Source organism: Rhinoraja longicauda, chromosome 11 (assembly GCF_053455715.1).
Source record: "Rhinoraja longicauda isolate Sanriku21f chromosome 11, sRhiLon1.1, whole genome shotgun sequence".
NCBI classification, from domain to species: Eukaryota; Metazoa; Chordata; class Chondrichthyes; order Rajiformes; family Arhynchobatidae; genus Rhinoraja; species Rhinoraja longicauda.
The window spans coordinates 43,872,280-43,885,166 of NC_135963.1; the positions used below are offsets into that span (position 1 = coordinate 43,872,280).

At 41.1% G+C, this 12,887-nt stretch overlaps 1 protein-coding gene across 4 annotated transcripts in view; it reads right to left on the reverse strand.

The window, feature by feature from the left end:
- Nucleotides 1-12,887, reverse strand: part of raver2 (ribonucleoprotein, PTB-binding 2) — a 76,141-nt gene that overhangs the window by 30,198 nt on the left and 33,056 nt on the right. For all 4 annotated transcript variants that reach the window (XM_078407517.1, XM_078407516.1, XM_078407519.1 and 1 more), the window contains exons 3-6: nt 10,707-11,176; nt 7,596-7,784; nt 1,439-1,565; nt 35-111 (exon numbers count right to left, since the gene is read on the reverse strand). In XM_078407517.1, coding sequence (XP_078263643.1) covers nt 35-111; nt 1,439-1,565; nt 7,596-7,784; nt 10,707-11,176 — 863 coding nt within the window. The remainder of the gene's footprint in view (nt 1-34; nt 112-1,438; nt 1,566-7,595; nt 7,785-10,706; nt 11,177-12,887) is intronic.

The window sequence follows — 12,887 nt, forward strand, 5'->3', positions numbered from 1 at the left end:
AATGTGCTTCAGAAAATGATTTCAAATCATCTACCTGTTGTGCTTGAAGTAGGGCTGCAGTCAGTACAGGGTTTTGCAAAGTTGGCAGACCCAAAGTATTCCCCAGCAAACCTTAAGGGAACAAGTCAAATTTTAGAACAACCTTTGAAGAAACACTTTGCAAATGCAACGCACATTTCAATTATCTAAAAAAAAACCATGGCAGCATTTCTTAATGGCAATAACACAGAAAACTAAATAACTCAAAATGAGTGGTCACGCAAATATTGGCCCGGCTCCATGTATTATTTTTCTTAAGGGTTGAATCATGATGACAAATTACTTTGGCATGCTTGGCGTCACAAGCAATTCTGATCCATCATTCACCTGACTGTAAGTGCCCATGAGCAAAACCAGCATACAAAATATTTGTTCCTTCTCCGTAATCCATTTGATTCTACATGTTTTAAATTAAACCACTTTGACTAGTTTGGCCCAATTGCTTTTTGATTAAAAGGCTGATTAGACAAACACTAAACTAACCTGGGCACATAATTCAGATTGGACAGACAGCATGCACCATTCAGCATTTAAATTGTGTCAAATCTGAATTATGGACTTGTCAGTTCTTGAAAGATGAATTACACCAACACTTCACCTCCCTCCCTAAGTATACACAAAAAATATCTACACAATAAATGAGAATAATCAAGAGCAATTTGACAACAATGGAACCCCTTCATTCTGGAAGTTTCAAGCTTTCCAGTTGGTCATAAAGGATGACCCGTTAAGAATATCTACCTCTCCCTGCTCCATCAATACCTCATCAAGCACTAAATTCTTCCTTCAGCAAACACATCATGGAAATTGCTACAGAATCTGTGGCTTTGCCTGACATTTAACTATTCAGGTTCACCTATCTGAACAGAAACCAATTTTCAAATATAAAATTTCCTCACTTTTGAACTTGCACAAAACCTATTAGATAATATTTACTAGTTCTAATGACATGTAGATTCAACCATTTGTTGCATCGCAGATGCTGGCTAATCTGCTAAGTATTTAAGTTTTATACCAAAGATCACAAATTTTTACATTATTAGAACTTCCGTAATGGACCAGCAATGCCAAAGGAAGATTGTTTAGATTCCACCCATAACATAAGTTTAAATACCCTATAACCAAGCAGGAAGCATCCCAGCTCAATTTAAGTGTAACCTATCCCCAAAGAACTGCTCTTTAATGCCAGTACAACTGTGAGCATTCCATCAACTGAAATCCCATCACTCTGAACAACATTTAACCCAATCTTCAATCCCATGGTAATTACAAACAGCTTCATCAGAATTATAATCCAAGGTCTTGTATTAGTATTGTATTAGTTTCTACAATTCATCTATAAAGAACTGAAATAATACACCAGGCCCCAAAATTGCCTTGCAAGAATCAAACCACTCACTTTTTTTGCCAGCTTGCCCATTGAAGTTAGGTCTCAGTAGCAACTGCAATACAGCAGGATTACTCAGGGTGTTCATGAATTGCAAAGGGTTGGGTTCAGGAAGAAGGCCCTTTCTGCTATTTAGCAACTTAAGAGAAAATTTAATTCAGAGTTAGACACCCCAACTGCTATAACGTCAAATATTTAGAAATATACACAGCAGTAAATTAGTTGCTTTCATAGCATATTTACAGCAAAACATATGCAGCAAGTCCCACAAAAAAAAAAAGAAAATGTTAATGGAAATGTTAGTGCGTGTAGTTAACTGAACCATTAATCATCCCATTCAAAATTCTCAGTCAATGACAAATACAGTAGGAAGTAATATTATTGGGCCATTTACACTCAATCCAGAAGGCCACTTGCATTATTCCCAAATCGACATGGACATTTTGAGGCCCTGTGGGCCCAATTTCACAGACCTCCCTTTCTATGAAGTGTTCTATGAAGCAGAAAGTCCACAAGAAATGGTAGGTCTTGAGCATAGAATCCCAAGACCAGAACCCTCAAATGGGCGGATGGCCTCTGACAGCTCACTCTTGTTTACAGAACTCTGACCATTAATATTTAAAAGCAGATGAGAAATATTTTAGAAATTCAAAGCAATTTAACTATTCTGATCTTTTAATAAAAAATTAATCATTTTGCTCATATTCACCTTAATGTTTTGAATTAACTGGCATTTAAAGATCCAATAAAATGATATCTGCCGTTTCCTTATTAAACATAGTGTCCCTTTTTAAATGAATGTGTCCACTCTACATGATTGCGGCCATTGCAATAAAGCTGAAGGGTTCAATTTAAATGTATGTTGGCTTCTTAGGGATAGGATTTCCTGGCAACTAGGGACAATCGCATGCTATGGTCCAGGGCAGATCACATCTTACACACTTGATAGAGCTCTTTGAAGGTGTAACAAAGGTGATTGATGAGGGTACGATTGTGGATGTTGCCTATGATGACTTAGTTTGGATTCAGAACTTGCTTACTCAGAAGACAAAGGGTAGTGATGGAAGGATGTTATTCTGACTGGCAGTTTGTGACTGCAAGGATCTATTTTGGGACCTCTTTGTGATACATCTTAGTAAATTAGACAAAAATATAGATGGGTTGATTGGATAACACAATAATTGGTGAATGTGTGGACAGTGAAAGCTGTCAAAGGTCACGGGAGACAGATCAATTGCAAATATGGTCATAGAAATGGCAGATGGAATTTATCCAAGCAAGAGCGAAGTGTTGCATTTTGTGAGGTCAATTGTATGGGGAAGGTTTACAATTACTGGCGTGACCCGGAATAACATTATCTCCTACCTAACTATATTCCACCTGTAGCCTACTCCAGCTCACAGAACCAAAGTGCTGCTGCGATGGCAAAATATATTTAAAAAAGGCAGATGCTTGGTTCAATATGGCTCAATGGCTATCTATAGTAGGTGTGCATTCATATTTCTGAGCTGCCATTCTCGCCTCTAACTGAGATACTTGCTCGAATGAAATTTCCTTTATTGTTAATTATTTACTCTTGAAAAATATGCATTAATACAAGAATTCAAAATATCCAGTTCCACAGCCCGATTATCATGAAATCTGAATTATCATGAATTCCATAAAGAACACAGACAGTATATATTCAGTAAACTAACCATTTGAATTTTGCTGGCAGAAACATAGAAAATAGTTCTGCAGGAGTAGGCCATTCGGCCCTTCGAGCCTGCACCGCCATTCAATATGATCATGGCTGATCATCCAACTCAGTATCCCGTACCTGCCTTCTCTCCATACCCCCTGATCCCTTTAGCCACAAGGGCCACATCTAACTCCCTCTTAAATATAGCCAATGAATTGGCCTCAACTACCTTCTGTGGCAGAGAATTCCACAGATTCACCACTCTCTGTGTGAAGAAAAACTTTCTCATCTCAATTCATGGTCATTGAATGCCAGTTAATAAATAGCAGTATTCTCAAAGGCAGGATTTTATATAGTCTTTACTAATACAATGTTGCTTACAAAGATAATCTGAATTTATTAATACTGCAGATTAGATTGTTTTGTTGAATTTATGATTATTCTTCAATAATATTAAGTTAAGCAAAAATGGGTTAATTTAAAATTAAAATGTATTATATATATATATATATATATATATATATGTTAAGCATAATGGTTTAATAATGGGGATGAGATTGATGAAAGGAATTCAACCCATGTTGTTCTCATCTTGAACAATATTAGACTATTCCAGACAAGAATTCTCAAGTGCTGAGAAAACTGCCCATAGAACTGGGTTGAAAAAAAAATTGATATTTTTATAAATGTATATATCATAACAAACATGCATTTACCTCCTCCTGCATGTAGATGTTGCAATAAATTCAAGGGCCAAGGTGTGGTATTGAAGTGCTTTAATAACTCCCAATAATTGCCATCAAAACTCACACTTCAAATGGTGGTCATATGGGCAAAGTACACCATGATTGCTTGAATAATCTTGAAGCCCTTTCGGCAGATTGAAAGAGGCAGGCCAGAGAAGGGCGGAAGGAGTAAGATGGGGTGAAGGAGTAGAACAGAGAAATGGTAGGGGAAGGGGTGAAGGGAAAAAAGGAGGCAATCTGGCAGATTTCAAGCATTGATTATACAATAATGTTAATGATCTTAACATTTTGAAACAACTATTGCACCCAAATATAAAATTGTTCAGTCAAAAGGAAAAGTGGTTCACAACATAAAAAATCCTAATAAAGCACTTGAAATCAATCCAAGTCTTCTTTTCTATATACATATTCTTATTGCTTAGGAGGCGAGATCCAATGCAGGACTGAGGCAGGCGAGAGGCTGGAAGACAGTACACGGTCAGTTATATGAAAGAAAGTCCAGTGGACAGAATTGGTAGGAGCATGACAGGAAGCGCGGAAGAACTGTTGGATTGAATTGCACTTATTTTAATGCGCACTTATTTTAACGCGCCTGACGGGAAAGGCGGATGAACACAAGTCATGGATAGGTACACGTATTTAGGATGTTGTGCCTATTACGGAAACCTGGCTAAAAGAGGGACAGGACTGGCAGCTTAATGTTCCAGGGTGCAGATGCTACAGGAGATATAGAGGTGGGGGTAAAGAAAAGGGGATGTTGCTTTATTGATCAAGGAAAATTTCACGGCAGTTGCCCGAGACGACATTACTGATTGTCCAGTGATTCTACATGATTGGAGCTAAGAAATGAAGGGAATGATCACCTTGTTGTGAGTGTACTACAGACACCCAAATAATCAGCGAGTATTGGAGGCCAAGAGATAGCAGACAGCAAGGCTAATAAGGTAGTCATAGTGGACAGTTTTAACTTTCCCAATATAAACTGGGACTGTCATAGCGCCAGTGCTTAGATAGGGCAGATTTTGTGAAATGTGTTCAGGAAAGTTTCCTCAGGCAGGGGAGAGGGCAAAGCTGGATCTACTCTTACGAAATTGGGAAGGGCAAGTGACTGAAATGTCTGTGGGCGGGCCTCTTGGAACCAGCAATTACTTCCATTAGCTTTAAAGATTGTTATGGATAAAGATACGGCAGACCCACGTTATAATTCTGAAATGGGGCACGGTCATCTTTGATGGTATTACACAGGAATTTACTCAATTTCATTGGGGTAGGTTGTTTGCTGGCAAAGGAACGTCCAGAAAGTAGGATGCTTTAAAGAGTGCGTTGACAAGAGTTCAGGGCATGCGGGTTCCTGTTAAAGTAATGGACAAAGCAGGTGGGAATAAGGAAACAGATGATGAGAGAAATTGAGGCCCTGGTCAGGAAAAATGAGGCAGAGGACTGACATCAGAAGCTGGGTTCAAGCATGTCCCTGGAGGACCTGCGGAACATACTCAAGAAGGAAATCAGAAAGGTAAAAAAGGGGGCAGGAGATAGCTCTGTTGCATAAAGGATTTTTTGTTTAAGCACATTAAAGAAAATAGAGTGACTAGAGAAAACAGAAGCTCCTCAGAAACCAAAGTGGTCATCTGTGTGGAGCTGCAATAGGTGGGCAAGTTCCTCAATTAGTATTTCTCCTCTGTGTTTACTATGAAGAAAGATGTGAAGACAGGGAGCTTGGGAGAGTTAATAGAAGTGTCTTGAAGACAGCCAGTATTACAGTTGAAGAGGTGCTGAATTTAGAGATACAGAGCGGAAACAGGCCCTTCGGCCCACCGGGTCCACGCCGCCCAGCGATCCCCACACATTAACACTATCCTACACACACTAGGGACAATTTTTTACATTTGCCCAGCCAATTAACCTACATGCTTGTACGTCTTTGGAGTGTGGGAGGAAACTGAAGATCTCGGAGAAAACCCACGCAGGTCACGGGGAGAACGTACAAACTCCATACAGACGGCGCCCGTAGTCGGGATCGAACCTGGGTCTCCGGCGCTGCATTCGCTGTAAGGCAGCAGCTCTACCGCTGCGCCACCGTGCCGCCCATGTTTTAAAGCATATTAAATCTCCTGGGCCCAATCAGATACATCCAAGGACACTGTGGGAAGCTAAAGACATTGCAGGCAGCCTAGCTGATATATACAAATCATCACTACATATGGATGAGCCAGAAGCCTGAAGCGTGGTTAATGTTATGCCTCTATTTAAGGGTTGCAAGGAAAAGCCTGGGAATTATAGATCAGTGAGCCTAACATTTGTGGTAGGCAAGTTATTGGAGAGTATTTTGAGCGATAGGAATATGGATGGATGGGCTGATTACACATAGGCAACATGTTTTTTTCGTGGACAATCATATCTCAAGAATGTGATTGAGTTTTTTTTTTAAGAAGTTCATGACGGCAAAGTTGAAGACATAGTCCATATGGCCTTGCGGAAATCATCTGATAAGGTCCACCTGGTAGGCCACATTAGATCGCAAGGGATCCAGGGAGAGCTAGCTAATAGGATGGAGAATGGGCTTCATGAAAGGAAGCAGAAGGTGATGGGGTAGGGTTGTTTTTCAGACTGGAAGGTTATGATTAGTCGTGGACCTCAGGGATTGGTGCTGGGCCCATTGCTGTTGGTGGCTTATATCAATGATTGGATGGGAATGCACAATTAGTAAGTTTGCAGATGATATGAAAGTGGGTAGAATTGTAGATAGGGAAGATTGTTATCAATAATTGCAGTAGAATCTTGAACAGTTGGGCAGATGACCTAAAGAATGGTTAATGGAGTTTAATACAGATAAGTGCAAGGTGTTGCCTTTTGGGACGTTAAACCAGGGCAGGACCTTCACAGTGAACGGCAGGGCTCTGGAGAGTGTTGTAGAGCAGAAGGATTCAGGAGTGCAGGTACATAGTTCGTTGAAAGTGGCATCACAGGTAGATAGGGTGGTCAAGAAATCTTTAATCACACTGGCTTTCATCAGTCAGAGTATTGAGTATAGAAGTTGGGATGTTATGTTACAGTTGTACAAGACATTGGCGGGGCCACATTTGGGGTGTCGTGTTCAGTTTAGATCTTCACCCTGTTAGAAGAAAGATGTTAGGTTGAATGCAGAGAAGATTTACGAAGATGTTGTTCGGATTCGAGGGCCTGAGCTATCAGAAGAGGCTGAGCAAGCTACGACTTATTCCTTGGAACACAGGAAGATGAGGGGTGATCTTATAGAGATGGACAAGATCATGAGGGGAATAGTTAAATACACAGTGTAAATACGCTGTGTGTAAATACACAGTCTTTTACCCACAGTAGGGGAATCAGGAACCAGACGACATGGGTTTGAGGTGAGGTATAAGATTTAACAGGAAACTGAGGGGCAACGTTTCCCGCACAAAGGGTGGTGGGTATATGGAACAAGCTACCAGAGGAGATAGTTGAGGCAGGTACAATCACAACATTTAAAAGACATCTGGGCAGGTACATGGATAGGAAAGGTTTAGAAGGATAGGGGCCAAACACAGGCAGGTGGGATTAGGGTAAATGGGGCATCTTGGTCAGTGTGGGCTAGTTAGACTGAAGGGCCTATTTCCATGCTGTATCATTCCGTTCAAAATAATTAGTAATGCTGTTTATTGCTGAAATAACAGAATAAATGTCATACTTATTTTGGTGCTATAACTTAAATATTCTGAAGAGGATTAAAGATCTTACTTACCAACCTCTGGGCGGCAATAAGTGCTGCCAGAGTACAGCGTCCTGCAGGACCCGGAGCACAAAATGAAATATGGACATGGCTGCCCCCAACAAGCATTCCATTAGCAGATCGCTGAACTAATTCAGTTTGGTCAGCAGTCTCATACTCTGCTACTGCAAAAGACGGATGGCTACCTGAGCCTTGGGCAAGCTGATAAATAAAATGAAAGAAAAATAAGCACACTAAAACAAAAGTTGAACAACAATCCTCCACTCAAAGAAATATCTAGTGGTAAATGGAGCAGTTCCTCAATTGGCTCAGTTCTTTTCACAACCTTCCCAAAGTCAATTAAAAAAAGGCACAATTTAATAAAGTGGCTGAAAACCCAATGAAATGCACATTGGCACCACAGATTTTACTCAAATGTACACTAAAACACAAAAGTTGTTAAAACAAAAATACCCTTGTTTGGAAGATATTTAAATACGGGCAAATTTTCCTTAACTGCCAAGTATCTGAAGCAAAGCTGCTTGCTAAAGAACTGACAAACATTGTCAAGATATCTATATATTACTAAAAGTGTGTTTGTTTGTGTGTTTGTGTCAACCTTTTTTGGTTCGCACAGCCAAAACGGTACACCATAGCGCCACAATGTTTGGCCCATGTTACTCACCACAATCCTGGGCATAATATGTAACAACTCTCATTCAAATTGAAGCTATATTTTTAAAGCTAGAGATTTTAAAGTTTAAAATGTTCCTTTCTAACCCAGTTCTTGAAGGTCTTCAGCGTGTGACGTCACAATGGCACCCGTGTGACTGTGAGAGATCAGCTCGCGCTCCCCCCTCCCACACCGCTATTCAGCGTGTGACGGCACAATGCGACCCGCACGTCTTCAAGAGATGAGCTCGCTCTCGCCCCCCGGACCTTTAACTAATGCGCTCCACCCACCCCCCGAACTTGAACTAATACGCCCCCCGGGTGCACCGCCGCCCGTCCCTGCATGCCTCGCGCCTGACATTCCTCAGATCAGGCAACGCTGCCGCCGGGAGGTGTAGTTGCTTCTCCCGCTCCGAGGGGTGGGGGCACCCACCCGACTGACGGGAGTGCTGTGCTCAGTGCCTTCCCCCTCGCACGGAGGAGCTTTAAGCGGCGTTGCCGGGCCCGAAGCAAGGGGTTTCGAGTGGGTGGAGGGGAGGATGGGGGTAGGAGGGGAGTGGGGGGAAAGGGAGAGTGGGGGAGAGAGTGGGGGGGAAGGTGGTCGGGGAGAGTGGCGGGAGGAGGAGTGGGGGAAGGAGGGGCAGTGGGTGTGGGGGGCAGTGCAGGGCAGGGGAGAGTGGGGGTGGGGAAGAGGGGAGAATGGGGGGAGCGGGTGGGTGGGAAGTGGGGTGGGAGGAAGGGGGGGAAGCGGGTGGGGGAGGAGGGGTGGGGGAGGAGAGTGGCAGTGGGGGGGGGGGAGTGGGGGTGGGGAGGAGGGACGATTGGGGTGGGGGGAGAGTGTGGTGCGGGCAGGGAGAGGGGTGGGAGCGAGAGGAGGGGGGAAATAGGGGTGGGGAGGGGAGGGGGAAATGGGGGTGGAGGCAACGCTAGGGGCAGTGGGGGTAGGGGAGGGGCAAGAGAGGTGTCCCAACAAGAGAGGTGTCTGGTTCAATTCCTGTGCACAGATAAGGTGATTAAAATACAAATTAGGTCAATATTTGGTGATCATTACTGATAAGGATGCTGCCCTTGGCTGTCACAAAACTTAAATAGCTTGCAGATAGTCACAATACTGTTACAATGAAAAGCTACTACCACTCAAATAAACTTTTGCATAAAGAATCAGTAGTGCAAGATTGATTTTTTAGAAGATCTTCATTTCATCCTAACTTTGAATACCATATTAATCTGGATTACCAAATATTCATAACTAGAATGTAAACATTCCCCGATTTATGTAACAGGCGACATACATACACTCGCATTTCCGTAAACAATTCTGCACTGAGTCCCTGGTGCTAACAAGGAAGTTTGTAATCGCCACAAGTGTAACTCAGGCAACGGCAGCTGTGCTTACCCAGAAGGCTGCGCACTGCAGAAAGTGCCTTGGAAACAGCCGGACACGGAGACAGTTAATACTCTCCATGAGTTCTTTTGGGCAGTGGATGGAGATTCAGACTTACATAAAATCTGGCTTGCGCAAGGGTTCACGGAACGCAACTGTCAAGTCAGGGAGTTCCAGTATATTTCTGACCTCCCAATTTCAGCAGTGGTATGTGTGGGAAAGAGTGTGAAGTGGTAGAAGGCAGAAATAGGAGGAAAGCAACTAAGTGAAGAAAGCATAGAAAAAACATTGAGTGAATCCTAATAAAAGATCCGTTAACACTTGTTGAAGAGCACTATTCCAAAGTTGAAGAGCACTAACCCAGTACAACTGTGACAGTCAATAAATTTAAGCGGGAAAACACATTACGAGTTGAAAAGACTGCAAAAGGCATTAAAAGTATACAGCACTAAGTAAACAATGGTGAACATTTATAAGGATAATTTATAACAATGATAAGATACTGAGAGGCACAAAATCCCATCAATAAAAATTATTCTGCCAAACAGAGCAGGAAACACAAGTATGGGCCAAATGTCACATTGCAGCAAAACAGAACCAAGAAATTAATGACAAAAAGAGACAGTAATCAAGAAAAGAAAAAAAAGACTATAAAGGCTTCTATGGGTGCTCATTGAAAGGCAAATTAGGAATTGCAGCATGGGTCTCAGAGATCAAGATAAATTATATTGGGGAGAGGAAACAGGAATTGAATACATATTTTGTATCCATCTTAATGAAAACAAGAAAATGCCATCTAGACTAAACAAGAAATACTGTAGAATAAAGAACATTAGTTTAAAAAAATTGAAGGTGACAAAAGCTGATAAAAATCTACAGGGATGATCTGCATCTCAAGATTTTGAAAAAGATTGCTATGGAAGTAGTGGACACACTGGAAGTAGTGGAGACACCCTGGAGTAATGTTCTAAAATTTGAGTTCACAAAACCATATTGCACATTGAGTTCAAAAATATTACAACCACTGAATTTAAAGTTAAGTCCATGCCATGAAAAAAATAAGCATATTCCCATTTTTCTCTACATACCTGACAGAAAACTGGTTTAAACATCTGTGAGAAGAACTGCGTCAGCTCCTCCGAGTCTTTGTAATCATGGGGAATTTTATCGATGCAAAGGCACTTTGAATGAAGGAAATCAGGTGACAGTTGATCAGCATCTGTCCACTGAACATATAGGATGCAAGATCCTAGCTGTTTGCCCATAAGTTCAGATTTAGCTCGAGAAGCAGAATCCTTCTTCATGTATTCCACAAAACCATAACCTTTTGAATGCCCAGTGGTCTCACTATAAACAAGGAAGCACCGCTCCAGATTTCCATGGAGACGGACCAGATCCTCAAACTGTTGTTGTGTATAGGAAAGGGGCAGCTGAGTAACACATAGCAAACTATCTGTCGATTGTAGCTGAACAGTTATCTCTCTTTCCTGGAAAATGGACTTGTGAAATTTGCAAATGGCATCCTCTGCTTGCTCTCCATTAAGCAAAGTAACAAAAGCTGAAAAAGAAAATCACATTAAATCAAAGAGTCAATATATTAAAGTATTTGACACAAGATCAATTTCCTTCTTTGGTATTAACATCTTTGATACTAACTTAGAAATTAAATTTATAGCAGGGTATTTCATTTCCATCACTTAAATGTTATTCCTTTTAAATAATTATTCACTTACATGGTAGCATGGATCAAACAAATAACGTAGACAAAAAGGAAATCAGTTACCTTTGCTGAACTAGCTGCAATTCAATAAAACAGTAACTCAAAAGGAAGTCTTCAAGGTGAATAAACAATGGAGTGACAAATTGTTCTACACAAATTATCAAACAGAAAGTTAAAAGAAAGATTCTTTTCAATTTCTACAATAGAAACTTTACATTCTAGCTTCTTCATTATTTAATATGTTATTAGCTTCACATGGATAACACTGGCTTCTCGTGTCTATTTTTTTGTTTCAAGACAGCCGTAAAAGACTATAATAAATTGATCGTTTCGGCTTTGATTTTCATTAAAATATAACAACTACAATTAATGAAAAATCATTGGCGTGATTCTTTCAATTAGAAAAGGAAGGTGGCTGCACAACAGATTCATTACCAACCATCACTTGAAATTCAACATGGCCTAGATTAATACTTCAATCCTCAATGTTCCAAAAAGAAAGTGCTTACAAAAAATTTAAGCAATGACAAACTTTACAATTAAAATAGCTTTATTCAAATTACACAAATCTAAACAAGTGAATATAAAAAACAACGATATTTTGTTAATACTGAAAATTCAAACTATTACACTTGCTTTCAAGGTTACAGGAGCCCCAATGTTCTAGACTGTCTATTGTTTGACCTCACCTTTTATGCTTTGCAATGCTGCACCATGTGGGCTTTTAGCTTACACAGCACTGCCTAGTGTAAACAGAAACCACAAAAGATCAGCGCACACACTCTGATAAAGATAGAGTTCAGAAATAAAGCAGTATTGTCCAAAAGAAATTGCTGACCAGTCAAGTTCAAAACAACATTTCCGTCATGTGTACTAGTTTTAGTAGAAAACACACAACATACAGCTGAAAAGGTACTTTGTGTATTCACTTAATATGGCAACCATTCAGTAACCAAAACATTCACAGAACAAAAATTAAAACTCTGCTTTTCAATGTTTTGAAAACAAATGTACCTACCATGCAAGTACGAACGTGTAAGAAAATAACTGCAGATGCTGGTACAAATCGAAGGTATTTATTCACAAAATGCTGGAGTAACTCAGCAGGTCAGGCAACATCTCAGGAGAGAAGGAATGGGTGACGTTTCGGGTCGAGACCCTTCTTCAGACTGATGTCAGGGGGACGGGACAAAGGAAGGATATAGGTGGAGACAGGAAGACAGTGGGAGATCTGGGAAGGGGAAGAGAGGGACAGGAACTATCTAAAGTTGGAGAATTCAATGTTCATACCGCTGGGCTGCAAGCTGCCCAGGCGAAATATGAGGTGCTGTTCCTCCAATTTCCGGTGGGCCTCACTATGACACTGGAGGAGGCCCATGACAGAAAGGTCAGACTGGGAGTGGGAGAGGGAGTTGAAGTGCTCAGCCACCGGGAGATCAGGTTGGTTAGGGCGGACTGAGCGAAGGTGTTGAGCGAAGCGATTGCTGAGCCTGCATTTGGTTTCGCCGATGTAAAGAAGTTGACATCTAGAGCAGCGGATGCAATAGAT